A 26,981-nucleotide genomic window follows, 5' to 3' on the forward strand; every position below is an offset into this window, starting at 1 on the left:
TTTCGTAAATTCCAGACTTTCCGAATTCCCGACTTTGTCTTTTGGACTTCCCAAAAGGCTCTGTAGTGTATGACTTGTTTTGAAAACCACCTTGTTACCTAGTTCCTTGAAAATATTTCCAAACTTCTTCGTATATCGGTGGTATGGAACTAAGATGTATTTATCTTGGTTTTTGTCCTTTCTGAAAGTCGAGATTCCGTTCATTCTTAACCTAAACTTCTTTTTCCTAATTATGTCATCTACAATAACCCTCGGGAAACCGTTAGTGGCTGCTATTTCCTGTATTGTACGTTTTTCTTTTGTGAACCTATCATGTGTTAGAGGGAAAGTCAAAATACGGTGCACCAAAAAATTCAACCCAGCACGTTTGTGCTGTCCACAGTGATGTGATATTCCTGACAGTTCACATCACTGTCGACAGTGATGTGATTTTATATAGATGAAAATTGTTCTATATATAGCTGTAACATTTGAACATACATAAGGACATATTGTAAAATAATAGAAAGGCCAATTGTAAAATCAATTTAGGGTGGTACACTTGTATGGGGGGTATTACTGATTACCTACCTGTATGACGTTCCTGAATATCATAAATAGCTTCAGTTTTCAGTAGTTTCTAGTTTTATCTTCCTCTTGAAGATGATCACTTGTTGATCGAAACACGTGTCGAGATGTAAAAATAACGATTTGGTATTGGGAAAAAACTCCAGTAATATTCATTACTACACCAAAGGTTCCAAACAGTGCATCATAAATGCTGCTAATAGTGGGAATGAGGCTACTTCATGTTAATATGAATGTATAGATGAATTGTGTTTGATGATGATATTAACTGACTTCCCTTTCTTAGCTCCATTTTAATTAAATTGCATTTATTCTCGATTTCTATCAGTATACAACATAACCTGAATCATCTTCAACAGCTGCACTATTGTAAGATTCGGTTTCTGTGAAAATTATACCAAGAAAGCTAAAAAATTGTTTTTTTTTCAGGAGGGCATTTGTGATAAAAATTCAGCCCCTTCTGTCAGTTCAATCAGCAGACTGATTCGAGGAGGACGAAAAGACGACCCCGAACGCAAAAACCACTCCATCGATGGAATATTAGGTGAGCAACCATAATAATAATCTCAAAGATTTACAATTCATCATGAAGAACAACTTTCACGGTAGATTGAAACGTGTTTTCTGACACCGCGTTGGAATCTCGCATTAATTGGGTGTGCATTTGGAGGCAGTGAATTCGAAAACCTGTGAATGAACGGGGATTCATAGCCTCGCATTATTTCCGTTGCAAAACATACAGGCACAGGATCTCGGTGATCATAAAAAACCGTGACGAAACAGCGTTAGAATAAAAACCAATGCAACGCTTTATTGAATACTGACAAACTTTATCATGGTTAATTATGGACCTCACAAGATGAGGATGATGAAGATGCACAAAATATAATGACGGTTCATTTTATCATTACCAGTATTATACCTGCCGAATCACCAATTGGTGACTGATTTTACAGTTCATCCTTGATTTCAGTGGATTTATTTTAGAGGTGTTGCCAATCAAATATAATTAAATTTTGGACTAGGTACTCAAGTATGGCAATATATTTATTGTAAAACTTATCGAATAATTGTCCAGAGATAAAGACAAGTATGCTCTCATGAGTATGAGCATAAAGTATGAGTTTGTACTCCATTTCATATGAATAAAAATATTTCGATGTGATGAGTATCTGCTCACAGTACATAAGAGTAAATACTCGCTATTTCATTTATTTCTATAAACTTGTCAAAGCCTGTTTAGGAAATAGCAGGGAATCGGCATATTTTTGCATTGTCTTTTATTTGAGCAATTAATTAGCGCGTTGTCTTGTTGTTACGATGAGTGAAAGCAGTGAAGACGAAAGTAATAAGGTATGCGAATCTCAAATGGGAGTTGTGCATATGTGACGTGAATTTCCTGTACTTTTGTCAAAGTCACAAACACCAGCGTCTGACTATTAAAATCAAAAGCACTTGAAACGATGAGGAAACAATGGGAGATTGATTTCGGTTCACAAATAACAAGTCAAATCTACAAAAAAATCAATAATATGAAATCCAGACTCAAGAAAAAGACTGATATTGATAGAACTGGAAATAAGAAACTTGTTCTGCTGGATTGGGAAAAGTTTTTGTTGGAAATCATGGAAGGCGATACAAATCCAGTAATTACAGAGATTACAGGTGATGTAATATTTATAAATAAAAATATAAATGAGGCAGCCAAGCTATATTTAATCTAGAACCAAAAAATATATTTCTGTTAAAGTTATTTTACAATTTCATTTTAGGAGCATTGTCTGTCGATATAGAACAAACAGACACAATAACAGGCAGCAGTCATGAAGCTAAAATCCACAGGCCTTCTGTTTCTAGAACGTGTACCACAAATGATGATACTGCTAGTGAAATAAATCCACCTAAAAAAAGAAACCCTATAAAACTAGCCCTCTTGAAAAATACGAGACAAACGATACTAAACAAATTTCGAATACCGAACTACAAACGCTAGTTTTGCTGAAACAACTGAGAGTTTTGGAAATGAAGGAGCAAAAACTGAAGAGGGAGCTAAATCCAAGTGAACAATTTACTTCAAATAATAATGATATCGTTGACAATGCAAACGAAAAAACTCACATTGATATGTAATATTTAAATATTTTTGTAAATTGTTGCAAAGTAAAAGTTATAAAAAAAAATATCAACGATAAAAATTATAAATGCGTTGTTTTGTTCGACTTTTACTTACCTTAAGTGAAAACAAGAATGATTTCTGCTAATTCAGATCACCTTCGTTGCCCACTTTGTCTACTGTCATCTATATCTTGTAAGAGAAGCGGATCCCAAATAGCTTGTATTGGGGGCTTCAATTCAATGACTTGACCTCTGTCGTTGAGCAGTTGAAGCTTGTTGATAGGTTATCCTTAGACGATGTATACGACGATGAATAATTCAAGAAACTGTGTCAATTGATATAAATTTCAAATGAATATTTCATCTTTCACAAAAATAAAATTTTACAAAACCTTTAAAACCAAAGAAATATATGTTAAATAGGCCACTATGGCATTTGTACCTCCGGTACCATAGACTTGAGCAAAACACGTCCCCATTTCTTATCATCACAATTTGGGAACCCTTATCAATGTATAGAGTACAGAATTTTCTATGGGTCTAGTTCATATGTACTTTTTTTGTAACATTTTTCAGCCCTGTCCAAAAATTACGACCAAGGTGTCATTCGATTCGTATTTTTGCCTAGAAAGTTTAAGGGAAGGTCCGGAAACGCGCCGATAAAAATTACAAAAGTTATAAACAATTAAATGAAAAAAAATGTGGCTTTAGTTTTTTCTTAATATCTCGGAATTTTCAAAATTTTGGAAATTTGAAAAAAAATTGAAAAGATCAATGAATTTGCATAAAAAAGTCCTGACTCCCGAAACTGTATCTCGATTATTTATAATTTTTACAGAGCCCTGAAAATAGAGCCAAAAGCGGGTGGTCTGGCTTCTGCGCGCCTTTCGTCACTCTGACATAAAAACAAAAAAAATTATTTAAACATATTAAATGTAAATATTAAGGAATGAAAAAATTCATGTAATGTTGGGATACATCAATAAACAATAATCCGCAGTCAAAAATGTTTTATCCCAAGTTTAACGTTGATTATAAATTTGTTAATTAATAACTTTTTCTGAATTGAAAGTTAATATAAAAATCCCTATAATTATTAAACTAAAATCCTGGCATTTTTTTCCTTTGGTGAAGTTATCCTTAATTGGCAAAACAATAGATTACCGTTGCCAAAATAAAAAAATTTGTTATTTTCAATTTTTTTATTGACAATTAAAAATTATAATTTTATAAAAAATACATTACAAAATTCTTTTTTCTAATTTTTTATTGTTTCAATGTCTCATGGTTGAAAACTAATTAATGATATATTTTTTAAATTTTTTACAGCTATTGTTAAAAAATTTATTATAAACAAATACATTGTTTATAAGCAATTCGAAATTTTTTTTTGCATTATATTAATTGAAAAAAATCATGATTTTTAGGGGAAAAATGATTCCTTAAAAAAATTTCTTAGTTGCTAAAAAATGCGTTTGTTAATTAACAATCGTTTTTTGCAACTAAATATCAAAATTAAGTAACCGTTTTTTTCTCAAATTATAAATTCTATTGTTCTCTAAGGTTTGAAAAAACTTTTTTTATTTTTTTTTAATTATTCATTTAAAAAAAAATTGTTATAAACAATTTTTTTTTCAATACTTAGTTCTATAAAAAAAGTTTTATTTCTTATAAAACTTTTAATATTGTGATAATTTGATACTTGTCTTTTTCATTAAAAAGTATCAAGGTATCACAATATTAAAAGTTTTATGAAAAATAGAATGAATTGAAAAAAACACATAGTTACTTTTATTATAGAACAAAGTATTGAAAAAAATAGAAATAAACATTTAAAAAAAGAATAAAAAAAAAGTATCTCCAAAACCTTAAAGAACAATAGAATTTATGATTTTGAAAAAAAAACGGTTCCTTAATTTTAATATTCAGTTGCAAATAACGATTGTTAATCAACAAACGCATTTTTAGCAACAAAGAAATTTTTTCAAGAAACCATTTCTTTCTGAAAATCATGATTTTTAACATAATGCAAAAAAAATTCGAATTGCTCATAAACAATGTATTTGTTTATAATAAATTTATTAACAATAGCTGTGAAAAAATTAAAAGAAATATTATCAATTAGTTTTTAGCCATGAGACATTGAAACAATAAAAAATTGAAAAAAAATTGTAATGTATTTTTTATAAAATTATGATTTTTGCTCTATTTTCAGGGCTCTGTAAAAATTATAAATAATCGAGATACAGTTTCGGGAGTTGGGACTTTTTTTACGCAAATTCATTGATCTTTTCAAATCTTTTCTCAAATTTCCAAAATTTTGAAAATTTTCCGAGATATTAAGAAAAAACTAAAGCCCCATTTTTTTTCACTTAATTGTTTATAAGTTTTGTAATTTTTATCGCCGCGTTTTCGCACTTCTCTTCAAACTTTCTAGGCAAAAATACGAATCGAATGACACCTTGGTCGTAATTTTTGGACAGGGCTGAAAAATGTCACCAAAAAGAGCTAAATCGAGTACATGTGAACCAGACTAATAATACAATTCCATCCACCACAAAAAATGATTACCGATGTTATTCATTCTGAGAGAACTGAAATATTAACAGAATGTGTCGCTTGATTACTTTAATTTTTTTACTCGTTGATGATAATGAATGCATTAGACAGTTTCTCAAAATGGCACTGACTGATTAGTGCAGTTTGCCGTGGAGTTTTTGCAAGAAATTTAACAGCATGAAGCTGTTCACTACGGGGTGTCTATCACTTTATCCCACAGTGTGTGTATTCCAGGTGAATATTAAAATGGCACACCGTGTTTAAATGATCGAATGATGGATGATCCTTTCATTTATTATTCCAAATAGATTTCTTGAACATCTGAATAAATTCTAAATGAGCTGAGGTGGAACAAAAATCATTACATGCTGTACATGCTTCTAATAGAAATACGCTTTTATAAAATGGTTTTTGTTGACTATTGTTTCGAAAAGGTCAACTGTTTTTGATAATGTTTTAAATTATTTCATTTCACTAGAACTACCTATGTGTACATAAAAATAATTTTATTGGACACAGCTCTAAAGAAGGGCAAACCATATAACGTGTTTTGGACTTTGGCCCATCATCAGTATGCTGCAGCCAAATGCAAAGATGGACAAAACATTTCATACATCGAGAAAACCCCTCTTGAAGATGTGTGTCTCCTCCACAGAAGTATTTTGCAGATACAGTCTGGTAGAAAACTTGATTGAGTCACACGAAAATTACTTTTTCAAAAAAACTTGATTGTGAGATTTGCACTGAACAATTTTACAAAAACACAACACGTGTTTCGCTATACAATGGCTTCTCCAGGCGTGTCCATACCAACTATTTTGTGCAATATAAAGTTCTTGAGTTTTTACGTACCCGATTGTTAAAAATGTGTATCTGAGTTTGGGAATCAATCAATTAACATTAACATAAGAAAAGAAGAAAAAGTGAACAAACTCATTTATGTAAAACAAGTGATAAATGGAATTATCTATGCTTCTTTATCAGTTGATTATCAGTTTCCACGATTGAAAAAATAGTCAGAAATATGGAGTTATTCCATTTTAATCGTAAATCTATTCATTTCTGAATATTCCAGAAGATTGAGTTTTCAACTTCACTTTTCTGAATGTAACACGTCATAGTCGTAATTGAATTGATGTCCTACCGATAGATGGTTCGCCAACGTGGAATTGGCCTTTCCATTCAAGAAACTACTTATGTGCTCTTTGATTCTTTGGTAAAACATTCTCACCGTTTGGCCAATATAAAGTTTTGGGCAAAAGCCACAAGTTACTCTAAATGAGTACATGTTGTACAAGCTTCTGATAAAAATATGCTTTTGTAAAATGATTTTTGTTGAATACGGTATGTTATATACTAACATAGTATATAATATACCTTACAGTGATTGTGATTTACAGTACATTGGAACTTCTTCTAGATCATTTAGAGATCGAATTGTTTCCCATATAAGTGACATAAGACTCAATAAAAAATCTTGTGCTTTGGCTGAACATTGTAGTACAAATAATCATTTTCCAAATTATGAACAGAGTACGATTTTACAAATTGAAAACAATTACAAAAAAAAGACTTTTTCTTGAAATGGTAGAAATTATGAAAGGGCCCAATACTATGAACAAACGAGTAGATATCAATCATCTTAGTACGATATATACTTATTTATTACATTTAGACATAAGTAAAAGTAAGTAACATCATTTGGAATTTTCCATCATGTATTTCTTTTTTCAATTTGTTAAGTCAACCACAAATTTTCTCTGACATTTTGTTATAAATCAAACATAACTATATATTTCCATGAACATCAACTATTTGTTTTTCAAAATTGTTAAACAAAGTTATATCGATTTTGACAACTATTAAGTCAATTTAAATTCAATCTGTTGACAAAAATGTTTATATATATATATATATATATATATATATATATATATATATGATCAGCTGTTTTCTCGGGTTTCGCTCCGTGTTCCCGACCCGAGAAAACAGCTCATCATACTTTATCCGTGAGAATCTTCGAGTTTACATATATATATATATATATATATATATATATATATATATATATAGATCGAGAGAGGTTAATGCAGTCAAGCTGCTGGAAAATATTTCATGAAAATCGAAAGATAAATAGATAAGTACTTTCTGATTATTCCCATATTGATTTCAATTTAAGAGCTACTGGTAGACAACTGTTTCAGCCTATTGGGCATCGTCAGTACCGGGCAGGCAGTTCTCAATTGAAGACAAAATGTGGAAAACCAAGGAAAGCAGTTGATAAAAATAACTGCGTAACCACATATGGATGTGGAACATCCTTCTTGTGGATTTTGGGTAGTCCAAAGAAGTGAGGGGGCTTACTGTGGTGCGGTATTAGCGATGACTTTTTTTCCGTAAAACAGACTTGGTAATTTTTCAATGTCTGGTGACTCATGCAGGCAACTTTTTATAGATAAAACAGTTTTGACGGTTGAAGCTCTTTTCATTCTGAAGACAGTGTGTTTGATCATTTTCAACCTAGCATTTTTTATATGTATGTTTCAACCATTGTTTGTATTTTTTTATTCAGTGTTTTTCATACTCGAAGTTACATTACATTTTATCTATATTTTTATATTCATGGAACATTTTTGTATTTTTTTATATTAATTTACTTACTTTGTCAACATCAAATGAATAAAAAATAGCAATGGAAATTTTACACGAAAATATGAAGATAATGCAAAGAATTTTTCCAGACATGACAAAAGTCTATCGAAACATCTTTGGAATTTCCCTCATTACATGTAAATGGAGAAATAGACAACCCAAAGCTTCTCCCCATTGCTCAGAATTATCCCAGTTATTCAATTATTTTTCAGTATAAATTCGTCTTTATTTCAGGTCCAAATTCTTCATACGAAGACAGCGACACAGAATCGGAACCAGGTATTCCTCTGAAGAGAAAACAGAGACGTTCCAGAACAACATTTACAGGCGAGCAATTGGAGGCCCTCGAACGTGCCTTTGGTAGAACTCAGTATCCAGATGTTTATACACGAGAGGAACTCGCTCAGAAAACGAAACTCACCGAGGCAAGAGTACAAGTGTGGTTCTCCAATCGTCGAGCTAGGTTGAGAAAGCAGTTGAACTCACAACAACTCAATGCTTTCAACACTATGTCTTTACAGTCCGCATTTCCCGCGGTGCAGCAGCACTATCCCGAAAGCGCTTTTAATCAGAGCAGCTGGACGCAACAAAGTTATGCTTCAGCTGCTTTGGGATCAAGTCCTCTGGCTAGTACACTGCCTTCTAGTACCTTACCGCACTCTCTCACCGCTGGTAGAGCGACTGCAAGTTCAGGCTCTCCGGGGCAAAATGCTCTCTACAACTCCTACAGTAGCGGTCCCGGCTTGGAACAAGGTGGCTCGCTGACCGGTGCTAACCAGTTTGGCTACAATATGAGCCAGATTTCTCCCAATCAACACAGCGTTTCTCCTCAACAGAGTGCAGTATGGGCACGACACTCGCAGAATACCAAAGTCCCAGATAACCTGTCAGCACCTTGGCATGATAATTATAGGTAAGTTGAATTCTTATATCATTTCCATATTATTCTTTTAGCACTTTGACAGTTTTTTCGATCCATATCTTTCACATAGACAACAAATTGTTAGAGTGGAGAACCATATGAGATTTCAAGAAAATATCTTCGGGAGTCCCTCAGGGTTCAATCCTTGGACCTATCCTCCACATAATTTAAATGTATCTGTAGAGTAGAGAGAGTGAGTGTAGGCCCACAGCACTCAGGCCACGTGTGACCCATTGTACATCCTCCTGAGGAGTTGTCCTCCTAGATCATCGTCCATTCTGTCCTTTCCAGGAAGGTGGACATGTCACTAGGGGATATCTCCTTTATATCGGCAGGTGTAGGCCAAGACTTGTTACGTTTCAATTTAGCACTAGATCAAAACTGCTCCTATGTGACCTTTCAAAACACTACCTTGCCTTTTAAGATCTTTATTCAGAGGATGTTAACAATGTAATTCAGTTACAAGTTGATTTTATTCAATTAACATCATAGTAATGGGAATCCTCCGTTCCATAGAAAACCATACCTGAAATGTATAAGAATATATGTATGCTCCCTGACTAACTGCTTTGATCAGTACCTATCACTCACTTCGCATTCTTCTATTGCCAATCGACGTTGGAGATCCGAAATTCCTCGATATTTTCGGTAAATATTCTGCATAATATGAATGTTCAAATATTCGTACTGAATGGGAAAGATGTGGCGACTTACCTTATATGTGTCTATTCCATGGCATGAATAAGGATCGGTAAATAGTTGAATATAGGTTGGAGTCAATATTTTTGTAAACATTCAATAACAAGGTTAAGAGACAACTGTTGGTTGACATCTGCCGAACTTTCGTAGTGTCGTTCCGACGACCTACACTGAACTAGTTCTACAGTTGTTCACGGGTGAGGGATTGATCAGTTACTCAAATTGTCAAGGGTTGTTTTAGGGTTGCATTGCTTTGAGAAGAAGTTTTGATGGGTCTTGGACTTGTTGATGATGTCTCGAGTAGCTGTGGAGGAATTGATAGACTTATGATGCTGTGCACAGCGCCCCCTTGGTGCTTGTAGTGTAGATTGGACACACTGTGGCAACAACTGGTTAGCTGTCAGACGTGGCAGTCTCTCGGGATTTCGGGGGTAACCTTCGTTGAGCTTGGTTGAGAGTTCAAGTGTACCAACAGACTGATTTGTAGGATATATATGGTTGTATTTGTGCCATCCTTCACGGGGATTATTCCTACAAGTCAGGATTGTATTGTGGAAGACTGATTGGTCATTTTGATGTGGATATTTGCAGTCTGAAACTTAATCTCTTTTGAGGATTTGTGGTGGTTACCGAACTCATTGCACCAGGTGGAAGGATTTCCGAAATCATATTCATAAGGAACAGAAGGCCCTTAGTCACTCATCAAGTCCCAGTAGGACTTCCGTGCAGAGCACCGCACACAAAGAAACGTATAGAAAACCCGTTGGCCAGGGGTTTTATTTTTTTTTCTGGGGTGTAGAACACCTTGTTGACAAACTCTCCGGACTTGGAGGTGTTCAGCTACCTTTGGGGTCCTATTCGGCGATCCATTACTGGTCGATCCTTTTGTGCCCTACAGGGTGATCTATCTTGGTGGTGCTACAGGGTGATCCATTTCCGCCGTACTACAGGGTGATCCACCTCCATCGAACTACGGGGTAGCCTGACACCATATACCGGGTGGCCCAAAAGGAGCACGCAAGTTATATTTGATTTATTTGAATAGTTATGTAATGTTGAGTTATTTAAATAATTGTTTGCTTTTGTATATTAATACCTGTTTGATATAGTGATTGCTTTTCTGGCTGAATTCACTGCTAGTTGATAACGTATTTGGTTTCATTTGTGAAACGCAAATTGAGGTATTTACTTCCTTTTACAATTGCTTGTTGACACCGATGCGCCTACGCCTGAGCTCACGCGACGCAAACGAGATTGTCTTACCTTCCACACTAGTATTTACGATTTTGCCCACACCTACTCAATTTTTGTGGTAGTTTTACTTGGCATATTGTAGTTTCTTTTAAGCATCGTAACTACCATAATTTATGGCTGATTGAATTTGTGGCTATATACACCGCGCTCAAGGACCTCTGTATTGACATCTGAATATCGCGTAGTAGTTAAATATCGCATTGTTGTTTTAGAAGCGTTGTCGGTTAATCCATGTAAGTTAGGATTACTGAATAAATCATATTGGGGATCTTTATCTTTCATTTCCAATATTAATTGGTAAGTTATTGATATTGTAAGTTACTTAGGGTATCTGGAGGATTAAATTTACCTGGCGCCCATTGAGATCTATTTGAAATTTGCTAATTTGTTTAACCCACTCCCGTCTCTACTGTTTAGCTTAGCCGCGGATACCCATCTGTCTTATTTGTTACCGACAGATGATTTAGTCTCCTCTTGTGGTTTGTGAGGTGACAGACTCGCCGAACACACACTCTTTTATTGACGATAACTCCGGACACTCGCATAGGACATGCCTGACAGTTTCATCTTCCTGTTCACACATGATGCATAGAGGTATGTCCACTAGCCCCATATTATGGAGGTGTTTTCTTAGTTGACAATGGCCAGTCAGAAATCCTACTGTTAAGCGTAGATTTTTCCCGGTCATCGCCGGATATTTCTTCGGCGCCAGCTTCCCAGGGTCGTCCAGGGTGATCTTGGCAAGATTGCATCCTTGTATTTCACCCCATCTCTTTAGGGATTGAGCATGGGTGTGACGTTTGGCTAGTTGTCGAAGTCATCAGGCCGCGGATGTCACTGAGTCCTAAAATTCTCAGTACAGCCGCTTCCTTGGCTAAAGAGTCGGCAATGCAATTACCTTTACTCCTGTCGTGCCCTTTAACCCACCTCAGGATAATGTTATTATCTACCGAGGCTTTGGCTGAATCTTGGTGGCACTCTACTAGTAGCCCTGAGGTAACACGTTTTCTGTTCAAGGCTAATAGTGCTTGTATACTATCAGTGCAGATTGTTATGTTTTTGCCAGAAATTCCTTTCCTGGTTATTTCTTTTGAGGCGATTGAGATACCAGCCAGTTCTGATTGTTCTACGCTGGTATTTTTTCCCATTCCCCACTCAATCCTTATCTCCGATTCTTATAAGAATTTGACAGATATTCGCGACGTACGCATTGTAAAAAAAGTATCCAATATAATTGTAATAATGGCTCAATATTCTGCATAATGTGGCTACCACATAAGAGCTAGATATATGCTATCGCGGACTTTTATTAAGAACTATTCAAGATAAACAATCTTACGGTACTTTATCTTTATGTAACTTCAACAGTATAGGCAGCGTACGGCAAGAGAGTAAGAATTGTTCCGACTTACTTAAAACCTATCGTTATATTATGACCAAAATCACACAAAACCTTTGGAATTGTGGCTTATATTTTATTCTGGTGTACAAGCTGAATTTATGTGGAGTTTCATCTAAATCCGTTCAGTCGTTTAGGCGTGATATAGCCACAAACATACATACATACATCCATCCTCACAAACTTTTCAATATTCAGTATAGATTATCTATAATAACCGATTCGGTGGCACTTAACTGGGTTATTATGGAAGCTTTGGGTATCGCAAAGTTTCAAAAACCATCAAGTAACTTTGGACTTCTATTTCAGATGTTTTGTTCAACTCTGCTTTGCTCTTACCTGAATTTTTCACTTCTGACCAACATTTTCACAACAGAAATACTATTCATGATGATAATTGAAAAAAATGCCCTGAAAAGGTACCAAAACAGTCGAAAAAATATTTGAATCTGATCTCAATAAATACGAAAACAAAAAAATTAATAATCCTAAAACTACAAAAAATCTATCAACATTCATATACGGATATGTTTAATGCAAGTGAACAAAGTTCTATTTCTTGACGTTATGGTTTGGACACCAATTGAAATTTTCAAATATTACTAATGCACTGGACACTGTGTGCCCAGATGCTTTCCAAAATAAACAGAACTTCCAATTGCTCATTTACAATTATAAAAGCATGTGATGGAAATCATCGTTTAGAGTTTCTGAAGGAAGAGTAGAAACTGTCAGTCTACTCTTCAAGGAGACGAAGAATGTGTTGATTTCTAAGATTATCATATTTTCAAACGGATTTTCACCCAACTTCGATGGACTTGAACTCTTTCATTAAATTGCTTCTTTCCGTTAGTCAGGAACTCGTTTTTCTTTTCCAGTATGTTTACTGTTTTCATCAATTTCATCAAATAGATATCGAATTTGAACCGTAGCTTATAGCATTTTCTTTAACCATGCATTATTCCATCCTTATCAAATGCTATTTCTTTCAAGGTGTAGCTTATGTTTCACTTGGTCTACTTGAACCATATTCAACTTACAATACCTAGTCATGAACTAAAGCGAGTTATACTAATATTTTTTATTCAAATGATAGATTTACATCATATAGATAACCAGGTGTTCATGTTTTTCATATGTGGACCGTAATAATGCTCCACCAATCTCTGAAAAGGACAAAAGGAATTAGTGGTGTTGTAGAATATTTATTATGTCTTTTACCTACCTTTAAGATGTCATATAATTGTACTCTATCATGCAGAACACACAAAGCAGTCGGAATGCGCTGTAGGTCGATTCTCGAGAAGTTTTTTTAAATGAAAAAGAAAGCCCTTTTTTTGGATTGTCGGCGTGACTTCGGAGTGGCGAGTCATAACACTGATTTTCTTTGTGAAATTTTTCTTTTGCGATGAGGATATGCTCACATAGATTGTGATTTTGGTGTTTAGTTTGCTTCTGTTGACACCAAGTTTACCCTCTAGTAATTTCAGTATTTAAATCTTGCAAGCTTCCCTTCGCCATTTTGCCTTTTTTCTGGTATGTAGAAATTTGGAGGCTTGATGCTCTTTACTCACTCTAATTTGAGGAGAAAAAATCCATTCCTGGAGTTTCCTTTTCTAGTCTGATTTCAAGAAGTCCAGCAGGGGTACCACGAGGACCTGTTCAACAGCTTCCTGTTGCAATTGAACCGTATAACTACTTTCAACCGTAGCAGTATCCCAAACTCCGTATCCCAGATTCTATGTATAGTTCTACTGAAGTGTTCAGAAGGCAGGTGCTCAGACATGCCCAATGCCGCCAGACCAAGAGCTGCCGTTCGCTGTGTGTATATATAAGAAAAAAATATGCCACAACCTACGTGTATATTTTTATGAGGACTCCTTTGAATTTCTAGAAATTATTTGAAATGAGTTTCCTATCCAGTTAATCTTTTTATGTGAGCTTTCATAATTTTTTCATCTCTGGAATAATTCTTGCGAAGAGAAAGCAAACGAATTTTCTAAATCTTGTTAAATTTTCATTTTTAGATGGTTGCCGGCTGAACAGCCTTTGGGAGCAACGTCTCTTCGGAATTTTACAAGATTACCGGAATAGCCAGTCCACACAACGAAGCGTTCAATGGGCGAGAAACTAGGTATATACCTATTTAATTTTTTTATTTCTCGTAGAATGTGTGTTGTATTCAAAAAGTTAGGTTAGGTTAGGTCTAAAGTGAGTGGGTCTATTCGACCCTCCACCACAACCCGCAAGAGTTTATTGTGGCTCACACCTCCTTTTCAAGGGAGTCAACAGCTTCATTGCCTTCCAGGATAGTAAGGCCAAAAAGTTACTCTCTTCGGTGTCCTTGAATTACTTGTGAACTGTTTCAGTGGAACCGCTGGTTGACGATAATTCCAAATTGGATCAACAGAAATCTATCTCTCACGGAAAGTTTCCATGAGTATAGACATTCATTCATTTTCCGTTTCTAAGGCATCGACTGCTGATGTCGTTAGCCAGAGTGAATTTATTTATATAGGGTCTTCCAATAGGGAACCAATTAATAACGGCCATTTTGTTGAAGCTACATCTGTCAAACTTGTTGTCATCAATTCCGTATGTTTTACCTAATCACCATGCCCGGATATAGCATTCTCCAACACGTTGGTTTCATCAAAATGGGTGCTCTGTTCGGACAATGTATCGCGCGCTTCGCTCATTTTACGGTCGCCGTAATCGTTCTACCGAGAGGACTATTAGCAACGTGCTGGATGAATTTGAGTCCACTAGTTCAGTAAACGATCGACCAACAGCCGTTCGTCGACTAAACGTAACACCTCACGAAAACATCTCCGCTGTCTGTGAGGGTGTGCAGGAGAATCCAAGACGGTCGATTTCGCGTCGCTCACACGAGCTGGGCTTTTCGCAGACCACAACTGGGCGTATTTTGCGTCCTGATTTGTGCCTGCACACGTCAAAATTCAGCTGAGTCAGGAACTGGAGGTAGGTAAGTTAAGATTAAGTCCAAGGGTCTATTCCACCCTCTACCGCAACCCGCAAGGGTTTATTGTTGGTCACACCTATTCCCAGTCAACCAAATAAACCCAGCTTCTTGACGAAGCCGATTAGTTTGTATGGTGAGTGGTTTTTCAGTTCAGATGGTTTCTAAAAACTTGATTCGGTCCCCAGCGGGGCAGGCACAAAGTATGTGCTCTGCCTGAAGTTAATGGCAAAATTTAAGAAACACCTGCAGCGAAGTACCTACATTATACTTTTCACAAAATGAATCCACATGAATTTTCAGGAGAGTCGTGTCTTTGATGATTGAACGAGCTCTCCTAAACTATAAAATTTTGTTGCATCAGAAGTTCATAGTTCTAGTTGGTCAGCCAAGATTTTACAACACTATCAGAAGAATTTAATACTTGGCCTGTTTTGGAATGTTAAAATATAAATTGATGAATGTAATAGTAGCAATTACTGGCAGTCAAATATATAATTAGTGGTGAAAATGTGGAAGGTTATTAATATTATATGACTTTATAATGTATTTTTTGCAGTCCAGATCAGTAGTTTCAATGCCCCATCGTTATGAGAAGATTGCAAATAGTTGTTCGGATCTGACATTCATGTTTGAAACATAGTAAAACCTTGGTTAACCATATAACGAATTTTTCGGTTGACTCACTAAGAATAGCTCAATAAAATTTCACAGTGAATTTTTGTTTTGCGAACTACACCTGATGATTTGATCTTCACAAAGTCTATTTTCAAAAATATCATGACATGTTTCGCTATTACAGTAGCTTTTTCGTAGTGACTGACATACTCATGTTATATTATGTTATGAATAACATATTAATGTATGTTATGTTATGAATAACATACTAATGTATGTTATGTTATGAATACCATACTAATGCTTGTTATGTTATCCACTGCGAAGAAGCTACCGTGAGTGCGATATGGGTGTGATATTTTTGAAAATGAAGTTTGTAAAGATCAAATTGTTAGATGTGGTTTGTGAAATTACTATGGATCTTCATTAAGTAAAGACCGAGCCAGCCATAAAAATAAATTTCTGTATTACAGATTATACTTCGCGGTTTTTTCATTTTGAAACAATGTTTGCTTGTTACAATAGTTCATTATTTCATAAGTTACAGCTCATGTATGATTTTTGTTTGTTTTTTGAATGAATCTTTATCTTTTCACTGTTTGGAATCCTTGGTGTAGTAATAACTATTACTGGAGTTTTTTCCAACACAAAACCGTTATTTTAACACATAGATACATGTTTCGATCACCATATAAACATTTTCTAAGTACCTTTGTCTTAAATGTCTTACATTAATTTCACCATATTGTCTTATCTAACAGTCCTTAATTTATTTTACAATGTGTCCTTTTGTAATATAGCATTCACCAACACGTTGGTTTCATCAAAATGGGTGCTCTGTTCGGACAATGTATCGCGCGCTTCGCCCATTTTACGGTCGCCGTAATAGTCATCACAGACATCTAGGTGCTTGTTGTTGTTAACTTGTCTAACTAATCTTAATGAACTAAAGTCTATAGAATGGTTTTGTTGCAAAATATGATGTGGGCGACTGCTGATTTTTCAGGTCTTCCATATTTTAGGTGTGTTAAGTATTCCTTATATCTTATTTTGAAAATATTTTTGTCTGTCCATAATGTTTAACATCGCAATCCTTACATTCAATTTCAGAAACTACAGACTTTCTCGAATTTTCAAATTTGTCTTTTGTATTTCCTGAAAGGTTATGTGGTTCCTTGAAAATCTTTCCAAAGTTCTTCGTATATTGGTGGTATGGAACTGAGATGTATTTATCTTGGTTTTTGTCCTTTCTGAAAGTCGAGATTTCGTTCATTCTTAACCTAAACTTCTTCTTCCTTATTATGTCGTCTACAATACCCCTCGAGATACCGTTAGTGGCTGCTATTTCCTGTATTGTACGTTTTTCTTTTTTGAACCTCTCATGTGTTAGAGGAAAAGTCAAAAGACGATTCGATAGAAAATTCAACCCAGCACGTTTGTGCTCTACACAGTGATGTGAACTGTCAGGAATATACCTGACAAAGTCCTCGATATTCGATTTTTTGGTATGGAATATCGTGAAAATATCGTCTACTTACCTTAGCCAAATCCTAGGAAAATACTTAGATTTTTCTTTGGTTTACATTTCAAATCTGCTCATGAACAGGTATGCCAAGTAGGGGGACAGGGAGTTTCCCATGGCCGTTCCTTCCTGTTGTTCATAAAAGTAACCTTCTACCTGGAACCGATTTTGTTTCATACACAAATTAGTAAGAGAAACGAATTCATCGATTTCGTTATTATTGAAATTGTTTTTCTCTAGTAATTCCCTGAGGTATTGCAAGGTCTGTGGAATTGGGACGCTAGGAAATAAGGAACTAACATCAAAAGAAACCAAAATCTCACCTTCTTGCAGAACTACGTTTTCTGTATGTTGTATGAACTCTAAAGAGTTTTTTATACTAAAACCTGGTTCCGCAATAGACAAAGCTTCAAACTCTTCAGTGAGCCACTTTGCTATTTGGTAGGTAGGAGCTCCAATAACTGACATGATGGGGCGCATTGATTTTCCCGGTTTGTGGATTTTTGGGAGGCAATATAGCTTCGACACCGTTGGGTTGGAAACTTGTAACTTCCGTTTCAGTTGAGGGGTAAGTATGTTGTCGCATTTCTTTAGGACGTCTTTTACTTCGGGAATCATCTTTGGTAACGGGTTCCTGGACAATTTCGCATACGGCCCGTTAGTAATGAGAGTATCAACTCTTTCATAGTAGTCCGATTTATCTAGAATTACCACTTTGTTACCTTTGTCGGCTCTCAAATAAAAAACGTCCTTGTCTTTCAATCGTTTGATGAGTTTCTATTGGTTTTTATCGTAGTTTTTTTATGCTTCCGTTTATCTGTTATCATGTTCTTGGAGATTTGATTCCTGACTTTTTCTCGAAAGTTTTGTATCGAAGATAACACCTAGATCGGTCAATGTGAGAGGCCGTTGAAGTAAAATATCGTTCATTAAATGTTGATATGAAAATGGACGATTTTTAGTGTGTACGTCATTACATTACATTTATTCGCGTTTAAAGGAAGATTATTGCGAAAACACCATTGCTCACCACGTTTCAGATTGAGGGGGAGTTGAAGACAGTCCAAATGAGGCAGTAACACCAGAAAACGTAAAAGAATCCACAAAATCGTTTCAAATGACCGAAAAGTGAATTTGCATGAGTTGGCTGATACTGTAAAGGTATCAAAATAATGTGTTAGCTTTATATTGCATGAGCAATTGAATATGAGAAAGCTCTGTTCATAGTAAGTGCCGCGCCAGCTCACAGTTGACCAAAAGCAAGAACATCTTGATGATTCTGAGCAATGTTTGGTCATGTTTAAATATAACAAATCGGAATTTTTGCGTCGATATGTGGAATAAAAACCACCAGAGTAACTGGTGAACCTCGTCCAAAGCTCCAGTGTCACACCTCAATCAAAACAATGGCAAAACTACATGAACTGAACTTCTACTTGCTCCCACATCCACCGTATTCGCCAGATTTGGCTCCCAGCGACTACTAGCTGAGCACAGACCTCAAAAAAAATGTCCACCGGTAAAAAAATTTGCTTGAATGAAGAGTTTATTACTGAAACGGAGGCCTATTTTGGAGCGAAAGATAAATCGTTCTACAAAAGCGGTATTGAAATGTTAGAGCGTTTCCATTCTTATGCCTGCGATGTTTACTTGGAAAATATCCCGTTTCAAAAATTAATTTCATTCGAAGTTGAGGCACCATTTGAAAATGAAAAGTCATAAATTAGTTATCTCTCTTTCTTCAGAAATATCTTTCATAAGTAAATAGGATGTACAGCAGTGGATACTCCAAGGCAATCATTAAATTATTAATGATGTGAAATTATTAAACAATTCCGGACCCACAATAAAGCTAAATAACACGACGGAAAGCCTTCATTAGGTCGATCCGACCAAATTAATTGCTGTCAGATATTATTCAGATGTAGTCTGTAACTACCAATTACACAGTCGTGGAAGCCGTTTCCGATGCCTCGACTCCACGCCACTACCTTAATCTTCTCCTGGCCAACTAGGTAGAAAGCTTGTCATTGGAATAAATTCTAGATGGGTACTACCACAGTACGCAATCATTGAATACTTATACTGAAATCGTGCTAAACAAAATTACATGGTGTTATTTAATGTATGGTGGTACCGCTCTTTATTTATGTTTAAAAAGCTCGCTACTGAAATGAATTATTGTTTAAGTTTTGATTAAGTATACTTAGTGAAGTCAATTTCAACTCGACTTTTTCCTACACCATCTTAATTTTCTTTTCCAATAATTATATATTTTTACTCTCTGGTTCTGATTTGGTTTTACTTCAATTATATTTCTCTATATCTCATTTGAAATTGATTTCGAAAAGTTTTTTGATTTCAAGTGTTTCAATGAAATTATTCTGAAAAAGTCGAATTTCTGCTACGCCAGATTCTCGTTTCGCCAAAATCCGGCGATATTCATTTTATTTTCATCCATACTCTCTTTCGCATAATCTATAAACACTATGGAATTAGTAACAATGGATCTACAGGGTGAAAAACCATTTGCTTTTTGTTACATATCCTCCTTGAATACAATTTCTCATGGAGACCTTCTCAAAGAGTCCGGAACATTTTCACACCAATTCTAATTGGCGCTTTGTAGGCAGCATTAATTTTGTATCAGAGTATACGTAAGTGTGAAAATCTCCATTATTCATCAATTCAGGTATATTCTAGAGCAATGATAGTTTGACACTTGTCGATATTTTTTATGTGGAATGATGTTCTTTCGAGTTGAACTGAATGATTTTTCCCCGTCAATCGCTATAATTTCAAGTCACGTAAGATGTTTATAATTGTTCAATAATACCAATAACAATATGGAAATGTACCTGTGGAATAAATAATTTGACGTGTCATATGTATACTATCATATATTGAGGAAAGAAATGTTTTGGCTTTCTTCATTTCCATCTTTGTACAAAAAATGTGGAAACCCCTAAAAAAAGAAGAACGCAATTGATTCCAAAATGAACTCTTTACTCTGTAGGGTGGATGTTTCTTTGGGAGAGAATAATTTTTGGGTAGAAAGGTTTTAGGTTTCTAATTCTTCATACGAAAAATTTGGGTGAGTGGGTAAGTAGAGATTCAAATAACATGAAATACTACTTACTGACATATATATATATATATATATATATATATATATATATATATATATATATATATATATATATATATATATATATATATACAGGCTGATTCACGGTTGATGGCACATTAGACGTTTCTGGTTTCTTGGTGCTTTTAAAGTTGATCCAAATGCATTGAAATTGTTCTGAATTCGTATAAATTTCTTGAGGTTCATTGGCGATAGATTCGGATACATTTCATTGAACTTTCTACATGTTCTGCTGATAATTTTGTCACACTGTCCAAAAATAATAAACAAATTCATAAGAACTTCGTTTGAATAGTTTTGTTCCATCGATTTGAAGGTATCTGCAACTTCTGAAGTGACGAAAATGTCGATATTATTAGGAGAATGTCACAACGCTACTGTCAAATAGTAATCATGGCCTGCTTACCAAATACCGAATGGAAATACCATTCTGAAGGGACATTTTCACAAATAAATGTTCATAAGTCCGAAACTTGACTAGTTAGGTATAGATATGATATACATAGAAAGAAAGCAAATTTCAGCAGCTTTCCGAATTTTCAATAATATACAGGGTATTCCATTTAAAATAATCAAATTTCAGCAACTTTTTCAAGCAAACGAAAAAACTGTATTTTTTTAACACCCTGTATTGAAGTAACGGAGATTAGGCTGACGTGTGGGAAGTGTCCAAGTATCACCTAACTCCAAACCAAATTTCGATATCATAGTACTTCTTAACTAAAAGATATCGGCATTTTTAGAAGTCATGATTTTCGAAGAAAAAAATTGAAATTAATTTTTATTTCGAAAACGGTAACAGATAGGTATAGGGAAATATCAAGAAAAGTTGTCGGGCAATTGTTGGAGATTCCAAAAATAATATTATATACAGAGTGTTCCATTTGAAAAATCAAAGTTGCTACTGCTTTCTAATAGAAGCGGCAACACCGCATTGTCGAAAATATTTTAGTTGGCTAGAGAATGTCCGAATATGCCCTCCATTAAATTTTCAAAGTGATCCGTTTTCTGGTTCACCAGAAACGTCTAATGTGCCATCCACCGTGAGTCAGCCTGTATAACAATGTACTGATTTTCAGGATTACTCTGGCAGCTTCTTTGAATATCAGTTCTTGAACGAATATGTTGATTAAAAAAAACGATTCACGTTTGTACCATCGTTATAAAAAAGTTAATTGCCGCATTATGAATTACGAATAATATATCTCAACAATAAGTTCAATTTTATTGTCGAATAATTCCACCTCTCGAGGTAAATAATGTTTTCCGTTATCAGAGTATTAGGTGGGATTTTATCTCTTTTTCGTGTTCAGTCATACACTCGTGGAAAGTTATTCTGAGAAATAATAAATACGGCGGAATACAATAGGTTCTGGGTAACTTCAGACAAGTATCGAGTGTGCATATTTCACGAATTTAATACGTTTCCGTTTCAAAACTTATTACAAGTTTTCAAACGTTGGTACAGTAATTTCAGATCTTTATTATTTTTCCGCGTCAACGGAGAAATATTTATTGTTGGCTTCAAATTGATTGCAAGAAGACAAGTTCTGTGAAGCTGATGATTTGAAACACGATATTCTAAGTACGAGTACATACGAATGTTCGTCATAAATTCATCAAATATTGGTCAAATTATTTGTGTTTGGGAATGAGTTCCGTACATTATTTCTTTTCGGAAACGATTCATATTTTTCTCATCTTTCTTAAAAGAAGTATTCGATGTGAGTTTTTCAAACAGTAATCGAAATTTTTTTTATAGTTTTTCGAAATTTCCACTTTTCACTTTCGCCAATTCTCGGAACAGTTTTTCCAGCTGGAGTTGATGTCTTGAAAATGTGATTTTAGGAGGCTCCAACAGCTAGCAGGTTGATTCAAAAGTTTTGTCAGTTTTCAAGAATCTACTTTGAACTGTAATATCTCAGTGAATACACAAATTCAATTGAAATAAGTGCCGTTTCAATCAGTGCACTTTCGCCAACGTAAAACGTGTCGATTGTTTCTGCCAGCATGAAAATTGTGTGATGGGGATTCGATAAAGTCTACGAAGGCCGTTTTTGCCTGGTCCTGATTGGCGATGGTTCTACCAGTGAGAAAGTTATTGTAGTGACGCAGAATCGTACCTCTGTTGTTGACCAGTGATGCACCAGTATTTTGCAGACATTTTGACCTGTCATACAAGGAAGGGTTTCAACCTTCTTTTACCTTTTTTTTTTGAACTGATGGAACTTTACCTTATTGCAAGATTGCTCACGTTCAGCCTATTTCCAGAAAAAGCAAGAAAAATCTCCCAAGTTGCTTTGTTATCATTGAAATCAAAAATCATGAGGAAAGACGTAAATAATCACCATATCCTCCAATTCTCTACAACCCTCTTTTTCTTGTATAGTGCATTTCTTTAATGTCACCCCCCCCTTTTATTTTTTGAACTGGTCAACTCAAAAAATTGAATACAATACAATACAATACTCTACAGGACATAGCCCAATTACAGAGCAGGAAATAACAGAGTATAATAAATACATCACAAATAAGTGACTGTAAAGTCTACAAACACTACAAACAATGCAAACAAGTGACTGTAAAGACTACAATTTTATATTTATTATAGGTGACATAAAAATTATTTCAGGAAGTGGGATTTTATATTTGACAATTTGCAACTAAATATATCTAAATTATCGCTAACAAAATTTGTCACTTTACACATGGTATAGATCGGAGAATTCTCCAGAACATTTGTGCGAGATGTTTTTATATTAATCCAGTCATTTAAGCTTAAATTAGGTAAGAATCTCGGAATTCGAGATACCCAGCTGTAAGTCTGTAAATACTTGTATATTGACACCCTAAAAGTTGTCTCAAAACCTACATATGGTAGGGTGTAAGCAACTATTAAATTTCAAGGTCAAAGGTCACAAAAATCGGTTTTTTGCGCTATTTTTGGAAATATCTCATTTCCTATGGGTTTTTTGCTATTTGTATTCATTATCAATATTGTAGAATACAAAATTCTCTAAAAATTTTGTTTAAAAAAATTTTTTATACGGTGAACCGTTTTCGAGATAGAGGGCGGAGAGCGCGCGGTCACAGCATCACTTCAGGTCAACCGGTGCCTCCGGTCGAAAACGCGCCATATATAGATGCGGATGTTCTTATTGTTGAAACTGCAATTGAAGAATCAAAGTCTAAAAAAACTGCAGTTATAATAGGACAAGATATTGATTTACTTGTCATTTTAATTGGGCGTACACTGTCTTACGAACAAGAAATTTTCTTTAAAAAAGTTGGGAAAGGTAATGTAAAAACGGAGATATACTCGACTAAAAGTTTTGATAATTATCCTCATTCTAAAAAACATATTTTATTTCTGCACGCATTAAGTGGCTGTGACACAACTTCTGCGCTTTTTAAAAAGGGAAAAAAATCATTTTTAAAAGTTTTTGAGAAACTGACAAATTTGGATGAACTAGCTGCAGCATTTGAGGAAGAAAATTGTTCGGCCCAGAGATTATTAGAGAGTGGAACTCAAACCTTATTGGCAGTCTATAATGCTCCGAAATCTGTGAAAAGTCTCGATCATCTTCGTTATATGCATTACGTCAAGTCTACAAAACTTAATAAACCTGTGCAGCTTTCAAATATTCCACCAACAAGTGCAGCTGCTCATCAACATTTCAACCGTGTATATTATCAAGTTCAAACTTGGTTAGGACATGATTTGGAACCCCAGGTATGGGGTTGGGCAATGCGAAACGATTTTCTGTAGCCAATCATGACAATTTTACCACCTGCTCCAGAAGATTTGCTAAATACAATTTTCTGCAACTGCTAGAGTGGTTGTGGTTCGCGATGCGGATGCAGGAAAGCGGGCTTGGAATGCTCTTTAGCTTGTGGCCAATGTAATGGGCAAGCTTGTCTCAATGCTCTACCATATAAGAGCGACATTAACGAAGATGGAACCTTTGACCCCGAAATCATGGAAGAAGACGATAATGAAGACCAGTTTGAAATTTACCAGCAGCCAGAACACGACGATGAAGAGGAAGAATATGATTAAAATTATAAATTGTAGTTTTTGTACCCTTTATTCCATTTCTTTACTTTCAATAAAAATAAATGTATTCAATGATATTTTTTAATAAAAAGATTAGTTCATAATTTATTTGTTTTTTTTTTTTCATCATGTAAGAAGTTATAACTATTAATTAGGTTAAAATTCAAATATAATTCCTATATTTTCATTAACAATTCTGCAATTACATGGGCAGGTGAGTGTTGTTAAATAAATTAATACTGAATAAAAAGTGGATAAGTTAGGAAAAAAATGATAAAATATAATATAATAATTAATAAAAATTGACAAATATTCATAATCATTGATTTATCGATAGTTCATCAACTATATATGGCGCGTTTTCGACCGGAGGCACCGGTTGACCTGAAGTGATGCTGTGACCGCGTGCTCTCCGCCCTCTATCTCGAAAACGGTTCACCGTATAAAAAATTTTTTTCAACAAAATTTGTAGAGAATTTTGTATTCCACAGTATTGATAATAAATACAAATAGCAAAAAACCCATAGGAAATGAGATATTTCCAAAAAAGCGCAAAAACCGATTTTTGTGACCTCTGACCTTGAAATTTAATAGTTGCTTACACCCTACCATATGTAGGTTTTGAGACAACTTTTAGGGTGTCAATATACAAGTATTTACAGACTAACAGCTGTGTATCTCGAATTCCGAGGTGAACTTACTATAATGACTGGACTATATAGAAAGTACTCGGGTGTCTGGAACAGATTCTACGGATGCAAATATTAAACTTTTCCAGTAATGTTGGGCAATCAACTATGCTTTTGATAATTTTATAGGTTAGTACAACACTATAATATTCACGCCTTTTTTCGAGACTGCTTTTGTAGCAATTCAGAGTGGGTTGTTCCTATATTGGAGGATAAATGCCATCGATTTTTAGGCTTAGCAGTTTCAAAAATCGTCGTTGAATTGCTTCTATTCTATCAATGTGATATTGATAAAAGGAGCTCCACACAACTGACGCGTATTCTAACTTTGATCTTATGAAAGCATAGAATAAAGTTTTTAAGGTCGAAGTTTCTTTGAAAGTTTCTATTACCTGCAATTGATCCGTACAAACGACAGGAGGAGGTTACAACATTATCGATATGCCTATTAAATGATAGTGCAGTGTCAAATGTGACGCCAAGATCAGTAAATGTTTCTGGTCTGACCAGGGAAACGTTTTCTATTGAATAATCAAAGATCCAGATATTCGTTTTCAAACTGTAGGACATGACCTTACATTTATCCGGGTTCAGTAACAAGTTATTTCGATGACACCATTCTACAACCCGTCCTACGTTCGCTGAGAGGTTTACACAATCATCTATGTTCTCAACGAGGCAGTATACTTTTAGATCATCGGCATATAAAAGGAAATACACATCTATAACATCTGCAATATCATTAATGATATTTATACAATATATAAGTTTGAAAATGTCCTTATAGGACGAAATTGCAGTAACATTTGTTATAAATAAAAGTGGTGAAAAACATAGAAAGTTTCATTTCTCTTTTCTTCAATAATTGATCAATTGATTGTAAAAAATTAAATTTTTTTCAGAATTTTTTGAAAATAATTTTCTCATAAATACAAGTATTCTACTTAAAAAAACATACACTCATTTATTTGCATGCTATTTCCTGAGCTTTTCAATTAATGAATCAAAATAATTTAAAAAAAAATATTTTTTTGTCAGATTAGGCGAATCCCTCTAGATATTTGTCAGATTATGAGACAGCACGTCTAAAACATAAAGATGAACCATATATATCTTAATCTGACACGGTAGAGTATTTCAAAGTGGCGAATTTTTTTTGCACATTATAATAATGGCCGCGAGTTTGCGTCAGATCGAAATCGTCAGATTAATGAATGAGCGCTTTTTTTTGTTGCACTTAATACCCCCTTAGAAAATCTAACGCGCTCGATTAATTTTTTTTCTTTTCACTCTTAACCCTTACGTACAACCACCCACATCATGCAAACGATCAGATTAACGTACCAACATCATGAAAAATACGTAGGACATTGATGCTATCAATATCTGACGCGCTCAAGTATGTCCATGCAACAGTATTTTTTTACATATTTAAAAATCTATAGCCACTTTCCCCACCGATGAAAAGGTGTATATTATATAACATTTTTTTCTTCTCATCATCTAAGCTTTGCAACCTAATATGTCTCAATGACGCTCGAGTGAATCCCCATTTTGCATCGTGGGCTCCCCTGCTACTAATCGTTATAGATGAATAGAAGATTGGACTTTACAAACTGGTGTACACCAAAATTTTCCCCGAATCATTAGTAACATTCTATTGGCGTGAAGTTATCCACAGATTTCTGGCCACACATGCTGACGTATAGGAAAATAAAAATCTGTGGTTGGGATACGAAATTATTAGCACCCGTACTAATATCTGTGGCTGGAAATACCTATTCACTATAGGTTGAACGT

The 26,981-nt window shown here is 34.8% G+C and overlaps 1 protein-coding gene across 2 annotated transcripts in view; it reads left to right on the forward strand.

Moving 5' to 3' along the window:
• Window positions 1-26,981, forward strand: part of gsb (paired box protein gooseberry) — a 76,208-nt gene that overhangs the window by 46,499 nt on the left and 2,728 nt on the right. Inside the window, exons 3-5 of one of the 2 annotated variants that reach the window (XM_023168463.2) lie at window positions 997-1,111; window positions 8,128-8,806; window positions 14,195-14,301. In XM_023168463.2, the coding sequence (XP_023024231.1) occupies window positions 997-1,111; window positions 8,128-8,806; window positions 14,195-14,261 (861 nt within the window). In that variant the 3' untranslated portion in view covers window positions 14,262-14,301. The remainder of the gene's footprint in view (window positions 1-996; window positions 1,112-8,127; window positions 8,807-14,194; window positions 14,302-26,981) is intronic. The other variant, XM_023168462.2, reaches the window with a different exon arrangement.

This window comes from Leptinotarsa decemlineata, unplaced genomic scaffold (assembly GCF_025532065.1).
Source record: "Leptinotarsa decemlineata unplaced genomic scaffold, Ldec_3_MD MMD2_tig00026358_RagTag_RagTag, whole genome shotgun sequence".
In the NCBI taxonomy this organism is placed as follows: Eukaryota; Metazoa; Arthropoda; class Insecta; order Coleoptera; family Chrysomelidae; genus Leptinotarsa; species Leptinotarsa decemlineata.